This window comes from Dermochelys coriacea, chromosome 2 (assembly GCF_009764565.3).
Source record: "Dermochelys coriacea isolate rDerCor1 chromosome 2, rDerCor1.pri.v4, whole genome shotgun sequence".
NCBI classification, from domain to species: Eukaryota; Metazoa; Chordata; order Testudines; family Dermochelyidae; genus Dermochelys; species Dermochelys coriacea.
Genome location: NC_050069.1, coordinates 133780462 through 133799490, shown reverse-complemented (window position 1 = coordinate 133799490; position 19029 = coordinate 133780462). Strand labels below are relative to the sequence as shown.

At 38.5% G+C, this 19029-nt stretch overlaps 2 protein-coding genes across 4 annotated transcripts in view; both read right to left on the bottom strand.

Annotated features, from left to right (window-relative positions):
- CDH18 (cadherin 18) overlaps positions 1–19029 on the bottom strand; it is a 908539-nt gene that overhangs the window by 844716 nt on the left and 44794 nt on the right. The gene's annotated exons all lie outside the window — the stretch shown is intronic.
- Positions 617–5450, bottom strand: LOC119850648 (cytochrome c oxidase subunit 5B, mitochondrial-like). The gene is given in 3 exon segments (XM_038389074.2): positions 617–796; positions 799–963; positions 5414–5450. Coding segments are annotated over 3 exon segments (249 nt in total). The 3' UTR covers positions 617–749.

Genomic DNA, 19029 nt, shown 5'->3' with positions numbered 1-19029 from the left:
GGCTGCCTCCAGGGGCCAAAATTTGAACTACTATTGTCTCACTGAGTTGTAACTCAGGGTATGAGTTGTATCTAGGGTATCTGCAACCTTTCCCTTTCTTGCCAGCCATAGTAAAATTCCCTTTCCCATAGACATGTATCTGAGTAATTACTGGAACTCACGAGGGCTAACACCTACAGGGCCTAACACTTTCTCAACCATCTTCAGTTCTTGCCTCAATAAACCTGGAATTCTACTAATAGCTTAGAGATTTGATGTAGGGAACTGAACATGATAAGAGGATCCTTGTTCTTACCTGAAGCTAGGATGAATTTGTAACCACAAGGATGCCCCTGGGGTGGGATATTAAAAGACTGCACTTGCCAGAAAGCTGGAATGAACTCTGTTAAGCTTATTGGTATGCACATAGTTTCTTTTAGTATTTTAATATGTTTTCTCTGTAATGTTTACCTTAAGAATAAATTAGGCTGTCATAGAAAAAAATTGTGTGGTAGCATATCTATAGCAATTAAACTGTTATCCACCTCTGAAAGAAAGCAAGCTACCTGTCTTTACTGAGAATGATAGAATGAAGGCAGGGAACAGTCTTTTTTGTTTGTTTTTTGTTTTTTTTAAAAGAGGCAATGCCTTTAACACACCAACTCTTTATTGGCTCCAAGAAGTAACACGACATTGTAAAGAGAAGGCAGCTTGGCCTGGGATCCCACAGAACAGAGACAGGAGGGTCCCGCAGGGGTCAGGGCACCCTCTCAGTGTGGCAGATGGCAGGGGACCAGTTTGTAATGGGCACCGCAGGAGGGCAGCGCTGGGGCTCCCCCTTGTGCAACCAGAACCAGATCACACAGCTGTTGTCCTCTTCACAGATGCAACCCAGGATCCTCTTGCTGGAGATGGAGGGGACCAGGTTGGGATCCTCCTTGGTCCCAGTGTAGCACTTTGGTTGGAGAATGTTGTAGGGATACCCTGGTTAGAAAGGATAGAGATGCAAGAGAAGCCACAAATGGGGAGCTGAAAGCAAAGAGTGAATGCTCTTACTGAACCACTGAGGGGATACAGAGGTGCTGTTGCCCTGAACTGTGAGAATCATATATTAACATAATTATGAGATTCCTCAGAGAATAAAATACATGGACAGATCTCTCAATTTTTGTTAATGCAGATGCACCAATTTACACCAACTGAGAATCTGGACCAGCATCTTTAACCATAGAGGAAACATACAGTGTGAGATATGCTGAGTGTGAGAAGAAATGCTTTTGAAATGAAAGACATTACTCCTGATTTACTCTGGAGTTTTTGGATTTACATCCCTATCTAGAAATAGACTGTACATATGAGTAGAGAAACCCTGTTGAGGTAAGGACTAGTCAACAGCTTCCATAGAGACTGTTACCATAAAAACTCTCCTGATGTTTGCTAAAGCATATATGCTTTTTGTATTGCTTTACCTGTAGAGGTGGAAGGAGATTAGATGAAGAAGCATATAACTAGTCATGATTTCCTTGATGCACTCCTTAGTAGATCAAAGACAAAACATGCTTCTGCAGTAATCTGTATAAACAACGGTAAGTGCCTTTGAGAACACAGACTTGTTTTAACATAACTTTATTTATTTTTACTTAACCAGATTTTATAGTGGTAGAATATTATACTCCCTTGGCCCAAAGTTTATAATCAACTTATTTTTATTTTTTTCTTCCTAAAACATATTCAATAACAATTTAGTTATGGCATTTGTTGTGCAGTCTTTGATCACAGAGACACCATATGTTCTCCTACAAAAGATGAGATAATGCATCAAAGGCATGAATGCAATATTTGTTTCAGCCTTTGATCATTTCAGTAGGCTTAGGAATAAGAAAATAAATGCTTGCATAAAGTCATTACCAACTCCAGATACAACTTCATTAATCAAATAATGATTATTTAATTCAATGCATTAGAAACACCTATAGCAGTGCGCAAGGAGAAAATACCATGTAGGATAGTCAAACATGATCAAAACACTTGGAAAATTCATGTTTGTTTAAAAAAATGTTAGGAATTGTAAAGGGAAATCAGCAGTACTAGCAACCTCAGCTGAACAGAGAATGATACATAAACTGGTCTGAAATAAATATTTGTTAAAGACAATCTTGACTTTTCTAATTGCCTCATTCTCTAATAGAATTTACCCTCATTTTAATTTAATGTTTCCATTTTTAAAAATCAAGCACATTTTCCCCTAGGAGAGACAAGGTAACATCGTATGAAATATAACAATAATGAATAGAGAATTTTCATATACAGAATGTTTATTTAAAAATAAAAGTTAATTCCTCACCCTTGCCTTTATAGAAAAACAAAATATTCTGTACTTTTCTAAGGGTTAATTTTGGAGAAAAAGACAATTAAATTCGATGTCCATGTCATCTTGATTAAAACAGCTATACCCCCTCAATATGTTGTTCATTCATAATGAATTCAATCAAAATATTATTCATTCTTTAAAGGTATCAGACTGTCAAATCAGTCTCAGGGGACTAAATAGACAATACTAAAAGTATCTCAGAGGAAGCATACTTTTTACTTCCACCAGTATATACTACAGAAGTTCTTCAAAGCAGCCATTAATTCCTCGAGGTTTTCAACATTTTCGCTTCCTTCATAAATACATTCTGGTAAATATTTTTTCAAGAGTCAATAATATTTTCCAAGATAATAGACATCTGGACATCTGGAATAGACGTCATGATCCTTTGAGACAGTCATGCTCAGGATTTTTCCTAATAACGTTATAGAATAATCAATTTCTAGTCATATCCATGGGCCTATATGGTTAAAATAAATGCATCTTTCCTAGGCATCAACAGTTGTGAGAATTCCAGGAAATATATTTCAGCATTCTGTAATACATCATATTTCTTTATTTACATGATCCTTTATTTCTCATGCACTCAGAAGCTCTGGGACAATCAGTAACAAAACATTAGGGAAATTTTGCTTTTTAATTTAATTTCAGCCAGTTACAATCTATAAAGTAAAATAATTTAAAATATTAAACTACAGTTCATACATTTAGAAACATATTTCTGTTGGGCTAGGATAGGGTGACCAGATTGCAAGTGTGAAAAATCAGGATGGGGGTGAGGGGTGGGGTAATAGACACCTATATAAGTAAAAGCCCCGAATATCAGGACTGTCCCTATAAAATCAGAATATCTGGTTACCCTAGGTTAGGACCTGCTGTGGGCATTGCACTCCTTTTTAGGGGGGCTGGGAAGAAATATTTCCCTCACCACCATATTGGCTTAGATAGAATGGGTTTTTTTTTCCCCTTTCCCCAGATTGCGTGTCAGGGAGGACCTATTATAGTGATGAAGAAAAGGGATTAGACAATATGTCACAACCCATTTTGTAAGTGTAGGGTGGATGTCCAGTGCAGGTACTCCATAGGGAAGGTATCCAGTGACCAGACAAATGGCCTAGTAAAGGACTTAAAAAGGAGATGCTGGTTAAAGGAACAGAATGGAGGGGAGAGAGGTTCGGGGCTCCTATGATTGGTATGGCAAGGAACCTACCCCTTTTTTAACATCTTAACATCTTCTTGGGGGGTGGAGGGGGGAATGGATGGCAAGATCCAAGCCTTGGGTTGGCTGGCCATCTGGATGGAAAATGAAGGGGGTGGCTAGTGGAAGGCCTGGGTAGCTATTTGAATGAACATGGAGTTGCCTGCACTGTGCAGTTTCATCTGCTGGATAGTCCCAATCATCTAATAATAAAATTTCAGCCTGACTAAATCCATATCAAGTGTCTCCTGACCTTCTTTCGGTATAGCCAGACAATTAGAAACATATTTAATTAAAGCAGAGGTCAGCAACCTTCGGCACGCGGCCCGTCAGGGTAGTCCGCTGGTGGGCCACAAGACATTTTGTTTACGTTGACCGTTCACAGGCATGGTCACCCGCAGCTCCCATTGGCCAGGAATGGTGAACCGTGGCCACTGGGAGCTGCAGGGGGCCATGCCTGTGGACGGTCAGCATAGACAAAATGTCTCGTAACCTGCAAGCATATTACCCTGATGGGTCACATGCCGAATGTTGTTGACTCCTGAATTAAAGAAACATTTGCCCCATAATTATTTCTAAACTAGTCTTCTGATGATATTTTCCATGACTCAGTGTTGTCAACTGCTATACAACTCAAAGTCATATGGCAGCAGTCATTTCAAGTATTGTCTGTTTTTATTTTATTTGAGAATCCTATGTGTATTAATATGGTTCTGGCAAAATTATTTGTCATGAACAATTTCTCATTATATCCAAGATGTCATCTTAGTGCCTCCCCATCCCGCCCCCAACTCATATACAAATGTGTGTGTAAGACATCCTGGGCATGAAGTGAAATTGTTCATGACTCAAATAATTTTTCCATATTTATATTGATATGCATACCTACATACAATAAATAAACTAAAGAACACAATTTCGAAGAAAGAGGAAAACCCTGCTAGTGCCTCTTTTTTGCCTAAGAATATTTAAATAAGGTAAAATTTGTTTTGATCGTGGCCCAAATTTTTAAATAGCTTGTGAAAATTTTTCCCAGCCATTCTAGTGCCACAACAATCCTCAGACCCAGCAAAAATTAGCATAATCCCCATTCACAGATGAGAGAAATCAGGGAAAGGCAGCATTGCGAAGAGTCTACAACCCTTATGCACATCATTGAACAAATATTTCTAGTATTCTTCTCTGTAACAATGCAGAGGGGGGGATCGGGGAAGGAACACTGGTGGTAGAGGACAGGCCTGGAGGTGTGACCAGGGGATCCACAACTACATGAACCAAATTCTTTGTGAAGGGAGATCACAAGCTCAGCAGTCACTATTTTAGTTCTGAGGCTTCTTGTAGTGCCTCTTGCAGGGCAAACATTATGACTTTACAGTTTGTTGTTGCAAGAGGAATAAACTTTCCATTCTCTCTCAGTCTCCTGTGCAGTCCCATTTACAAAACTCAACGTCTTTGTGCAGGAGGGTCCAGAATTTGACCCAAGACCTCTATCCATTTTTGTTCTCCAAAATTCCATTTTCTTCACCCACTGGTTAGAACTGTCCATTGGTGTAATTGACTGAATACTTCTCCATCTAACTTTAAAATATCTGTTAATTCTTGTATTTATTTATTTTACCAATTCATTTACCTCCTGAAAACTATAACTATTGGGCCTGATTACCCTCTCACTTAAACTGGTGAAAATCAAGCACAACTCCATCAAAGGCAAGGGAGTCACTCTGAAATAAAACTAAGAGAGAAGAGAATCGGGACTATTATCAGTAAAACTAGGTCTTATGTTTTCATGAGACTAATAAGCACTCTAATTTTGTTGCTGTATCTTATCAAACAGTTTTACAACACAGAAAAGGATATCAGCTTACATGACATATGTTGAGAGGCATCCTTATCTTGTTCCATGTTACCGTAATTATTGCGACATCAAATTAGACTATTAGTTGGACCTCTCTTTCAAAGAAACAAAAACTTATAGCAATGGTGGAATTGGTTGTTTCTAAATCTGATAAAATTTCAGCTGAAAATAGAACTTGGCTCAAAAAGTTCTTAGAATCATAGAATATCAGGGTTGGAAGGGACCTCAGGTTGTCATCTATTCCAACCCCCTGCTCAAAGCAGGATCAATCCCCAACTAAATCATCCCAGCCAGGGCTTGTCAAGCCTGACCTTAAAAACCTCTAAAGAAGGAGATTCCACCACCTCCCTAGGTAACCTATTCCAGTGCTTCACCACCCTCCAAGTGAAAAAGTTTTTCCCAATATCCAACCTAAACCTCCCCCACTGCAACTTGAGACCTTGTTCTGTCATCTGCTACCACTGAGAACAGGCTAGATCCATCCTCTTTGGAACCCCCTTTCAGGTAGTTGAAAGCAGCTATCAAATTCCCCCTCATTCTTCTCTTCTGCAGACTAAATAATCCCAGTTCCCTCAGCCTCTCCTCATAAATCATGTGCTCCAGCCCCCTAATCATTTTTGTTGCCTTCCTCTGGACTCTTTCCTGTTTTTCTACATCCTTCTTGTAGTGTGGGGCCCAAACTGGAAACAGTACTCTAGATGAGGCCTCAACAATGCCAAAAAAGAGGGGAATGATCATGTCCCTCAATCTGCTGGCAATGCTTCTACTTATACAGCCCAAAACGTTGCTAGCCTTTTTGGCAACAAGGGCACACTGTTGACTCATATCCAGCTTCTTGTCCACTGTAACCCCTAGGTCCTTTTCTGCAGAACTGCTGCCTAGCTACTCGGTCTCTAGTATTCAGAGTAGCAGCCGTGTTAGTCTGTATTCGCAAAAAAGAAAAGGAGTACTTGTGGCACTGTAGAGACTAACGAATTTATTTGAGCATAAGCTTTCGTGAGCTACAGCTCACTTCATCGGATGCATTCCATGAATCCGATGAAGTGAGCTGTAGCTCACAAAAGCTTATGCTCAAATAAATTTGTTAGTCTCTAAGGTGCCACAAGTACTCCTTGGTCCCTAGTCTGTAGCAGTGCATAAGATTCTTCCATCCTAAGTGCAGGACTCTGCACTTGTTCTTGTTGAACCTCTTCAGATTTTTTTTTGCTCAATCCTCTAATATGTCTAGGTCCCTCTGTATCTTTTCTTCATTTCCTCTAACTTATTCTCTTTAGCTAGGATATAAGCCTGCTCAGAATCCATTTGTGGAAAGGTAATTGAATTTTTAAATATCTTACTTTGAACTGGGAAGATCTGGTGTATATAACAGATTAAAAATCAGACAGTTTCAATACACTTTTGCAGTTTTTAAGATTATTTTCTCTCAAGGCAGCCTACTTGTGAAAAGATTATTCTTCATGTCTTTTTTAACCTGACATGCCAAAAAGTTTACTTGCGCATCACTGAAAGAATTCACCCTGGGCAAAGGGACAGTACAAGGCTTACACATCAATTAAGCCCCTCACAACTCTTTATTCAGAGGGCTTAAGTATGACTTGAGTGATGCATAAGCCTTGGGCTAGCCCTATACAAAAGGCTGAATTTTATTCAGTATGAATGAGTATGTGTGATTTTATTCCAGAATTTATTTTACACTTGATGAATGTATTAATATTCTTGTTGACAGTCCAAGACTGTCTAATATTTTGGGATATTTTCAAGGACATGACCCATAACCAGTTGCTTAATTTTTGTTCCACTTGATCAGCTTTATATATTGTCTCTTTCTTTTTGGCGGATGTAAAAGATTGTATTTACCCACAGGGCTAAATTCTCCTTTTAATTACACCAGTGCTTTCAATGGGACTGGACTGGTGTAACTGAGAGGAAAATTTGGTTCAGAATCATTAAGGCACCCTGAAAAAAGCAGGGCTAGTAGTATTAGTTTGCAACTTTAAAAATGCACTTATTCTGTAACACAGTCTTTATTCTCAGTTTAATCTAAAAGATGGAAAATAAAGCTTTAGATCATAAAAGTAGATACAAATTTAATATACAAGTAATCAGGGCATGGTTAATTTAAAGGAATTGTCAAATTATGGTAATTAATTTATATTAGGCAAAAGGTATTTAACATTACAAGAGATAATACGGGAATATGGTTCATGTACCACAGATTTAAAAATATACACTCTCTTTAGTTGATGTTATAATCAGCAATCAAAATGCTTAAAAGAACCTCCATGCTAACCTAATGGGTTCATTATTTTAATGTAATGTGTCAAAGAAACTTGATTTGAAATTATTAACACTTTTCAATAAAGATGTGCTGAACAATCACAAAACTATTTAGAGTTTCTTACAAACAGATAAATATTGAAATATCTGTATTATATTATTGCAGTCATATCTGCAGAGTGTAATTCACCTGTTGTAACAGTTGCTATGAGTTTTGAATCCAGCCATTATGAAGTTATATGTCCTCTATCATGATTTCTTAGCATACTTCACAGAGTAAAATAGTTCCAGGGCGTTGCCTAAATACGCTGATCTTTTGTGCTAATTTCTCTGAATTACCATTTTTTTTTCTATTTTTCTGCTCAGCCCATATTGACTTGTACACCTAATTTCCATTAAAAATAAGAATCAGGCTCTAACTAGAAAATTTGCGTATGTAAATCCTTGTGTAACTAAGAAAGAATATACCTCTAAGCACAGCAGGGCGGTTTATAAAACATATTTGCTATACTGTATATCACAGTATGACACAAGTGGCTCAAATTGTGTTTTAATAAGACTTTTGATGACTGGGTGTCAACTCATAGTCTGGCATTTTTGGGTTTATTGGCTGTGTCTGGTATTTGTTGGGGGAAAATGATTCTATTGTCATTAAAAATGTAATCACAGAGTCTTATATCATAGACCTGTAGACAGCATGTGAGCTTTGATACTAAGTGAATGTTGGATGCGATATCACAGAAATGTGCACACTCTCATACAATGGGATGTCATTTTAGAGCAATTTCATATTAGAGTATGCATTTTTAGTTTCATCACAGTCTGTAGGGGTAAGTTAATACTATTCACTGCTCTGCCTCATGATCACCCTAGAAAAATCACTTTTAATGTAATTAAATCAAAACTTTGATTTAGTTCAGTGGTGGGCAACCTACCGCATGCAACCTAACAGGATAATACACTGGCGGACCACGAGACAGTTTGTTTACATTGACCCTTTGCAGGCATGGCTGCCCGCAGCTCCCAGTGGCTGCGGTTCACCATTCCCAGCCAGTGACAGCTGCAGGAAGCGGTGTGGGCCGCAAGGATGTGCTGGTCGCCGCTTCCTGCAGCTCCCATTGGCCGGGAAGGTGAACCACATTGGCCGGGAAGGTGAACCACAGCCACTGGGAGCTGTGAGCAGCCATGCCTGCAGACGGTCAATGTAAACAGTGTCTCGCAGCCTGCCAACGGATTACCCTGGCAGGTGGCGTGTTGCCCATGGGCCGCAGGTTGCCCACCACTGGTTTAGTTTGAACACATACTCACAATATTTCCCCTGATCTTAATTAGCATTTTTATTGTAATGTTACTGGGGGGAAATGGAAAAAAAAAGATGTTTTGCTGCAGTGGTTCTTTCTCCCCTCACTCCATTACTTATCTTTAATGGCTTGACAAAGGAAAAAGAGAATTCTATCATTTTTTTAAAAAAAAGAACAAAAGATACAAGAATTTTAAATTACAGGATTTGTGCCTAGCACCAAGTTACTGTAGCATAGATGTACAGCACTGGTAAGGTAGCACAGCTGGCATCTGGCCTCGCAACCCCTTCTCATGAAACTCCTGACTCTCTTTTTCAGGTACTTGATCTTTCTTCTCCCACTCCCCCTTTTCCAGTCTCTTCTCTTCTTTAGCTTCCCTTAGCTTGACCCTGCCCTCAGACTTGCATCCTATCATTGAAATCCCTGTAGCATCTCTTGCTTTCAGTTTCTCCAGATGCTGGATCACAGACCCAAGTCCAAAGAGTCCCAGAGACACCAAATATGGCATCATGGGATGTGCAGTTCTCATATTGTCTACAATTCAGCTGGAAGTAGTTATAGTCCTTTGGAGCCAATTCACAGTACATAAAGGCCTTATCAAAACATCCCTGGCAAGGTTTGGAGGGGAGGGGTCTACATCTGCATTATTAATGAAAGCAACCTTGCAAAATTCTACTCAGCAAATCACTCAACAAACATATCATTAGTATTTTCATCCATCACAGTGGTATTTTAAATCATGATGGTAAATGATAGGCTGGAATACCAAGAACCATTCCACTCATTATGTTTTTTACATAAAATATTTTCTTTATCTATAATGATGCAGACATGACACTGTCCATTACAGGTTTCAGAGTAGCAGCCGTGTTAGTCTGTATTCGCAAAAAGAAAAGGAGTACTTGTGGCACCTTAGAGACTAACATATTTATTTGAGCATAAGCTTTCGTGAACTACAGCTCACTTCAAATGCATCTGATGAAGTGAGCTGTAGCTCATGAAAGCTTCCTGTCCATTACAGTTCTTCTAGACTAAGTGGAAAATGATCCAAATGGAAGTGATTTAAGACATATATGGAATAATTTTAGAATATGTAGTAAATGTCAAACACATCCAGGGAATATAAAACCACATTTTTTTCAAGTAACTCTTCACATTCCAAAGATTCCAAACTAGCAAATACTCTGTAAGTGGATTTTATGGCTGTTTGACATTTCCTCAAATTTTGATTGCTACATTATTGGCTCATTTTTAATCTGTCATCTTCGGGCCAGGCTGTACTTAAAACCTGCACTGGCACAGCTGTGCTTCTGTAGCACTTTAGTGAAGACACTGCTATGCTGATGGGATAGCTTCTCCTGCCAGTATAATGAATCCACCTCTGTGAAAGGCGGTAGCTATATCAATGTGAGAAGCCCACTCACATCACTAGGGGTGTGGATATTTTACACCCCTGAGCAACACAGCATCCAATGAAGTGAGCTGTAGCTCACGAAAGCTTATGCTCAAATAAATCTGATAGTCTCTAAGGTGCCACAAGTCCTCCTTTTCTCTTTGAGCTATATTGATGTAAGTTTGTAGTATAGACCTGGCCTTAATAATGTCTCCTAGATCTTTCAGTTAAAAACAAAAACAAAAACCTAAGGTCTCAATCCTGCACAGACATACATATGTGCTTAACTTTACACAATGAATATTCTTATTTAAATCATAAAGCATGAGGTTAAGTAGGAGCAGTGCTTAATTTGCAATGAACAAAGTGCTGGGGCTTAAGCATTTTTTTTTACATTCATAACTGATGCAGCAAGTCCTGAGGTGCTGGGGCTATGAACTGCAAAACCAAGAGGTGCTTGGGCTCAGCCCTGGCACAAATTAAACACTGAGCATGTGCCAAAGTCTTTGAAAGCCTGGGTTCTCAGGTCATTTGTCCAAGGTCTGCTATGTTTGAGCCCAGACAGAACCTTGATTTGAATAAACTAGATTTTGACTGTTGGGTTTAGGTAGCTGTTAGGATTGTTTCTAGCAAAACCTTTGGATTAGCCTCTGTTACAACTTGTTTAGGAATAGGTCTCTAAGCAACTAATTGGAATGCCTGAAAAGCAGGAATGGCTAACAAAGACTGCAAGGGGAGGACTGTAAGGAGAGACAGAACCTGATCTTCAGATCACTGATCTCTTTCTATGTTGAGATAAAGTCAACTGACATTAATTGATCATTTCTCCCTAAGAGGCAAAAAAGCCAAGGAGAGTGAAACTTGGCAGCATTCTTAATGAATGATTTACCCAGCACCACCAATTTGTAAGAATTATAGGCCAAAAATGCCTTCCCTTACAGCCATTCATCCTTATTGGTCAATGGGCTTGGATGGATGAAACTGCTAGTAGAATTTAGCCCTATGCTTTCTTTTTCATATTACAGTAGAACAGCATGTGAAGGGCATTTCATTCCATCCCTCAAAAATATGCCTTGATTAATTTCTTTAAGTACTTTTTTCTTCTCAGAGAATTTTATTATTTGGGGTGTTGCAACTTTGAAGAGCTTTACCAGTCAAAACTGACAATTCCAGCTCTTTTTCTTTTGCAGTCATAAATGATTACCATGTATACATGATTAATCCAGGAAGAAGACTTGGCATGAGCTGTGCAGTTTAATGGGGGGGGGGTAAATTATGTGACTGGTTATAACTTCAGACATATATAACAATAAGCGATAATAGTTTCTCCAATTGTTTTGTACGCATAATATAATGCTAAATTAATGCTTGTCTGGCAGTCAACATATTATTGTCAGAAAGCTGCAAATCACTCACAGTAAAAGCTGGCTGCCAAGCAGTTTAGAAAGCTTACATATTGCTGCTATTTAGAAATAGCCACAAATACAGGCCCCAATCAGCAAAACAATTAAAGCATGGGCTTACTTTTAAGCACATGAGTAATTCCAACTTTCTTCAACACAGCAATTAATCACATGCCTAAATCCCATCGCATGTGCTTTAGTGCTATGCTAAATTCAGTGCTACAAAGGGCTCTCTGTTTTCCAATATGTTTTCAGATTTTCTTTATTTTCTAGTGGCTTCCAGGCTCATAGGGTCAAAATCAGTGGGATATACGAGCTGACAGATGATGACTTTTAAACTCCAAAAAGTAAAGTGACTGTATGAGATGTTTTCATATGACAGAGATAATACATGGCACCATCGCAGGGCTATTGTATAGAGTTAATTATACGCGTCTTTAATTCCTATGAAATAATGTCAGCCTGCTCCTCTAAACACCATAGAGAATGTAAGAAATCAAAATGGTAGCTGTTGCATGCCCTGTTGCAGTAATCTAGAAAATAATGCCTATCGTACCTGCAGTCTGGGTTTTATTTGCAGAATTTTAAATGGGTAAGATTCTTGAACTCACCGCACAGTTCATACCTGTACTGGGAGCACAGGGCTTAGTCCCTTTAGAATTTATCAGTGCCTCTCTCCAAACTGTAAACTGACATTGTCACAAACCCAAAGGAGGATTAGTGATGCAAGGAGAAAGTGTATCTTCAGAATGATTCAAGTTGTTCCCTACATCTTGCCAGATGGTGGCGAGGGCCCTAACCCAAGGCATGGGAGACCTAGGTTGATTTCCCAGTAGGCCACAGATGTCCTCTGTGACCTTGAGCAAGTCACAACCTTTTTTTGTGACTCCTTGACCCAGTTGTAAAATAAGGAAAATTCCTCACAATAGCGTTTTGTGGACAAATACATTAATGATCTCTCAGATACTACAGTCATGGGAACCTCAAAAATGCCTAGGTTTTTAACTACAAGGCAATTACCTCCCCCGTACTGCAATTTAAATCCTGTTCTAATCTTACAGAAGGTAAATTGAAGTAGAGAAACAGAGAAGAGCCTGAAACCTTAATTTCAGATGGGTTAAAAATTCAAAACTAGAGTCAGATCCAAATGTTCTGATTAGAGCTTATCTTTATAATGAGCTGCAATAGAACTGAAAATCTCAACACTTTGATCATGGGGAACAGCTTGAATCTGGTCCCAATTCTTAATTCGACCTATAGTAGAAGCCAATCTATACAGTGTATAGTATGATTAAGTAAGCACAGATGTTCTTTTTAAGCAATGTTAATGAGAAAACAAATTTTAAGGTTTCATGAACAAATGTCCCCATTACATGCTTTGTACTGCTCCCAAAATGTAACAACTTGACCACAACACCATCGGAATGAAATTAGATATATTGTGAGTTATTGAAAGCTCATAATTTTCACAATGGATCAGCACAAATTTATATAGTGCAGGTGTTTTTATAATTGGGCTGGACTGAGAGAATTCAATGTCCTTCAAACTCTCGTATAAAAACTAGGGCTGTTGATTAATTGCAGTTAACTCATGTGAGTAACAAAAAAAAATCAAGATTAAAAATGATTAATTGCACTGTTAAACAATGGAATACCAATTGAAATATTTTAAATATTTTGGATGTTTTTTCTACATTTTCAAATATATTGATTTAAATGACAACATGGAATACAAAGTGTACAGTGCTCACTTTTATATTTTTAATAAATATATATATTTTACAAATATTTGCACTGTAAAAATGATAAAAGAAATAGTATTTTTCAATTCACCTCACATAAGTACCATAGTTCAACCTCTTTATCATGAAAGTGCAACTTACAAATGTAGATTTTTTTTGGTTACATAACTGCACTCAAAAACAAAACAATGTAAAACTTTAGAGCCTACAATTCCACTCAGTCCTATTTCTTGTGAAGCCAATTGCTAAGAGAAACATGTTTGTTTACATTTATGGGATATAATGCTGCCCGCTTCTTATTTACAATATCACCTGAAAGAGATAACAGACATTTGCATGGCCCTTTTGTAGCCAGCATTGCAAAGTATTTTCATGCCAGATATGCTAAACATTCATATGCCCCTCTATGATTTGGTCACCATTCCTGAGGACATGCTTCCATGCTGATGATGCTCGTTAAAAAAATTATGCATTAATTAAATTTGTGACTGAAGTTCTTGGTGCAGAATTTCATGTCTTCTGCTCTATGTTTTACCTGCATTCTGCCATATATTTCATATTACAACAGTCTCAGATGATAACCCAGCATGTTTTTCATTTTAAGAACACTTTCGCTGAAGATTTCACAAAGCACAAAGAAAGTACCAATGTGAGATTTCTAAGGATATCTACAGCACTCAACCCATGATTTCAGAATCTGAAGTGCCTTTCAAAATCTGAAAGGGATGGAGTGTGGAGTATGCTTTCAGAAGTCTTAAAAGAGCAACACTCCGATGTGGAAACTACAGGACCCGAACCACCAAAAAAAGAAAATGAACATTCTACTGGTGACATCTGACTCAGATGGTGAAAATGAACATGCATTGGTCTGCACTGCTTTGGATCATAATTGAGCAGAACCCATCATCAGCATGGACGTATGTCCTCTGGAATGGTGGTTGAAGCATGAAGGGACATATGAATCTTTAGTGCATGTGACACAAATATCTTGCAACGCTGGCTACAACAATGCCATGTGAATGCCTGTTCTCACTTTCAGGTGACATTGTAAACAAGAAGCAGGCAGCATTATCTCCTGCAAATGTAAACAAACTTGTTGGTCTGAGTGATTTGCTGAACAAGAAGTAGGACTGAGTGGACTTGTAGGTTCTAAAGTTTTACATTGTTTTATTTTTGAATGCAATTATTTTTTGTACATAATACAAGTATTGTAAAAATAGAGTTAAGTGAATTGAAAAATACTATTTTTTATTTTTACAGTGCAAATATGTATAATAAAAATATAAAGTGAGCTCTGTACACTTTGTATTCTGTGTTGTAATTGTGTGCTCCTCCTGTAACGGGGGTGGAGGGTTGGGGCTCCGGCGTGCAGGGGGGGCAGGGCCAGCGAGCTAACCTCCCCAACGCGGGGGTTCACCCACTGCCCATGCCTCTATCATATCCCTCCTTAATAGTCTCTTTTCCAAGCTGAACAGTCCCAGTCTTTTTAATCTCTCCTCATATGAAAGTTTTTCTATATCCCTAATAATTTTTGTTGTCCTTCTCTGTACTTTTTCCAATTCTAATATATCTTTTTTTAGATGGAGCAACCAAAACTGCATGCAGTATTTCAGTGGTGGGTATACCATGGTTTTATATAGTGACATAATATTTTCTGTCATATTATCTATCACTTTCCTAACAGTTGCTAACATTCTGTTAATTTTTTTGACTGCTGCTGCAAACTGAGTAAATATTTTCAGAAAAGTATCTAAGATGACTCCAAGATGATCTCTTTATTGTGTGAAAAGAAAAGGAGTACTTGTGGCACCTTAGAGACTAACAAATTTATTAGAGCATAAGCTTTCGTGAGATACAGCTCACTTCATCGGATGCATTTGGTGGAAAAAACAGAGGAGAGATTTATATACACACACACAGAGAACATGAAACAATGGGTTTATCATACACACTGTAAGGAGAGTGATCACTTAAGATAAGCCATCACCAGCAGCGGGGGGGGGGGAGGATGTGTGACAAGCAAGGTAGGCTAATTCCAGCAGTTAACAAGAATATCAGAGGAACAGTGGGGGATGGGGTGGGAGGGAGAAATACCATGGGGAAATAGTTTTACTTTGTGTAATGACTCATCCATTCCCAGTCTCTATTCAAGCCTAAGTTAATTGTATATGGGGATAATTGAAATCCTGCATTACTATTGGGTTTTTTGGTTTTGTAGCCTCTCTAATCTGCTTGACCATTTCACAATAACCATCACCATCCTGGTCAGGTGATCTGAGGTATATTCCTACTGCTATACTCTTATTACTCAAGCACAGAATTTCTATCCATAGAGATTGTCTGGTACGCTTTGATTCATTTAAGACTTTTACTATATTTGACTTTATGGTTTCTTTCACATATAGTGCCCCTCCCCTTCCCAGAATAACTTCCTCCGTCATTCCTAAATATATTTTTGGTACCCTGTTTTTACCATATTCCATTGATTATCACCATTCCAACATCAATACGTGTGACACCTCACGTATCTATATCCTCATTTAATACCAGTCACTCAAGTTAACCCAACTTAGTATTTAGACTTCTAGCATTTGTATATAAGCACTTATCAAATTTGTCAATACTTAGTTGTCTGCCTTCATATGATGCTGTCATGGGAAACACTGGAGAATTTATTTTAACATACTGGGAACTGTAATATAAACTGTAATATATATATGGTCATACGAGTAACAAGTGACTGATAAAGATCACAGAATGACATTTTGTAAAGTGTTGCTAAAAAAACCCTCTATTGTCAGCCTCTTTTCTCATCACTCATGTTCACCTATTTCACAAAACAGACATTTTTTTATCAAAGGACTTTCATGCTATTTTCCTGAGGAGCACTTGACCCTAATTCTGTTTCTGGGCATATCAACTCTCTCTTTTCAATGAGACTGGAAGTGTCCAATCCACATGGTAAGAATTTTCATTGCAGACACTCCTGCAGCTGGTTCCCTCATCGATTTTCTGCCTTTGTTAAAGCAGCAGCTTTAACAAGTTGTTGGATGTGATATCTTTTTCCAGGCAGTTTAAAAAACATAATGAACTTCTAAAACAAAACTCTGCATTGCACACACAATGTCTCCTCTGTGGAGAGAATGAATGACAAACATATTTCTGGAAGCTTCTCAGATACCATTGTAAGGAGAGCATTATAAGAACCTGTACATATCAGAACAGGCATTTGATCTCACCTGCACTGATCACCATGGAAGACGAGATGAGGAAGAGGCCCAAAAAAGGGGAGGAAGCATGCAGATTGCAGACATGACTGTTTCATTCCCAGACTGGTAAATAAACAGCCACAGCACTCTCCAAAGGATACCCTCAGGGAGGCCCAACACTCCTAATTGCTTAATCACAGACAGAAGTCAATTTGGTTGAGGGCACATTCAGTGTGAAACATGTTTCAGGACTATTGGTGGGGCAAGAATAAGGCCCTCTTCATCAACATCCTGGTACTTAGATTGTTAGCATTGAGCTACTATGCTTCATAGGATGATTTACCTAGAAAGCTATGTCTTCCAAATGAACTGATAAACAAAGTAGTAGTGTCATATGTGAAACAGTGTGCAATGAGAAGCAAATGGAACAAGAAAAGCAACTCTTCTGAAATGGGGAGCTTCTCTGTACTATTGGGCAAGAAAGAATGTGAGATCTTAGAGCTCTGCATGAAGGCTGGCTAAACAGAACTCAAACCTATCAGGAATGGGACCATCAAAAAGTATCCTAGGGGATAGTCAGAAGCACTGACTGTCAACCTCTTCACATCAAGTGCAAGCCACTGACCAGAAAGGTTGCACTGCAGTTACTAACTGGATCCCAGGGCCCTGGCAAATGACACATTCATGACCAGGTAGGCAAAGGAGATATTGTTTTAATTACTTCTACAATCTTCCCTCCAGTCCCAGACTTCAACTAGGACTGCTAAGAGAAAAAAAATGACAGCCTGCTTACCCCTCTAGCTCTAGATTGGCTGAGGAGTATGGTTCATAGACCTCCTCCAATTGACCGGTGAATGCAACCTCACTTTTCCAGAAAGGCAGACCTTCTATTTCAAGGACCAGTTCTACACCATGACATGGTAGGTCTCATTCCAGGGCCTGGCTCATGAACAGCACCATTGGACCAGAACAGACGACTCGAAGCAGGTGCTTAGTATCCTTCTCCATTCACAGAAAAGCATCTTCAAAGCTCTTTACAGAATCTGAGATATAGTCACTTCATGGTGCAAATATTTTAAGATTGGAGCACCCCTTTCCACCTCTTTCAGACTTCCTTTAAGATAGGTTTGACAAAGAGCTTTCAGTCAGTTATTGCCCAGTGCAAACCATTGTTCTGAGTGCTCTTTTTGGGGATCAGTCAAGGGCTACCCTGTGTATACCTTCCCCAGAGTGAATAGATTCTTAAAAGATACCACTTGTCTGAAACCCCAGTTTAGTTCTTCTATTCTGCTCTGAGACCTTAAACTTCTTCTGAATTTCTATGGTCAGATCCCATTGATCCTTTTAATGCCACCCCAGGCCAATATTACTACAGTTGTCTCCTAGGCAACAGTATGCTGTATACTGTTGATGTAGTGTTTAAACACAGACACCAAACTAAAACGCTGTCTCCAAACCCTGATGAATTTGGAGAAGTTTGGGTCTTGATCAAGCTATGATACTCTAACCTATGTCTAGTACAAATCTCTTCTTTTGTTTTGGGGTGTTTTTTCTTCAGTTAAAGGGATTTGGGGGCTGAGATAACCTCTCTGCCCATTAATCATGAGTAAGGCTATGATTCTGTCATGGTAGTCACAGATTCTATTCGTTCCATGTCCCCTCCAGGGAATTTTTAGTAAAATTCAGGGACAGGTCACGGGAGCTTCTGTGAATTTTTGTTTATTGCCCACAACCAGTCCGTGACTTTTACTAAAAATACCCATGACAGAATTGTAGCCTTAATCAAGAGGAAAGGGAAGAAAACCAGAGAAAATTAGACAGATTTGCTATGATCTTTTTAAAAAGTTCCCAAGTCATTCATTAACACTTTATGGAACGTTTGCCAGTTAAACTTGTGGCATGAAGGCTTCAGCATTGTTGTGATACCATATTGCCTCCTATTGATTTTTCCCCTTGGTCTTTCAGATTTAAATGTTTGCCTCCTTAAATGCTTCCTAATCTACCACTATTAAATGACTACATACATTTCAATAACATACAAATGCACCTTGGGATGAAAATAATGGACAGAGAGTAATTATCTTAACCCAAGCAATCTCACTTATCTTATCATGCAGCATATACACCTGCAGCTTTTTGTTGTTAGAAGATTCCTGATACATCATCAGCAGAGTTGTGTGCTTGCTGGCTCAGGACTAAAATAAAATTGTTCTTTAATTGCAAATATTCGTACAAACAAAATTATGCTTATATGAATGTTATTGGAAGTGATTTGTTTAGGGATTAAATTCTCCACTTCAT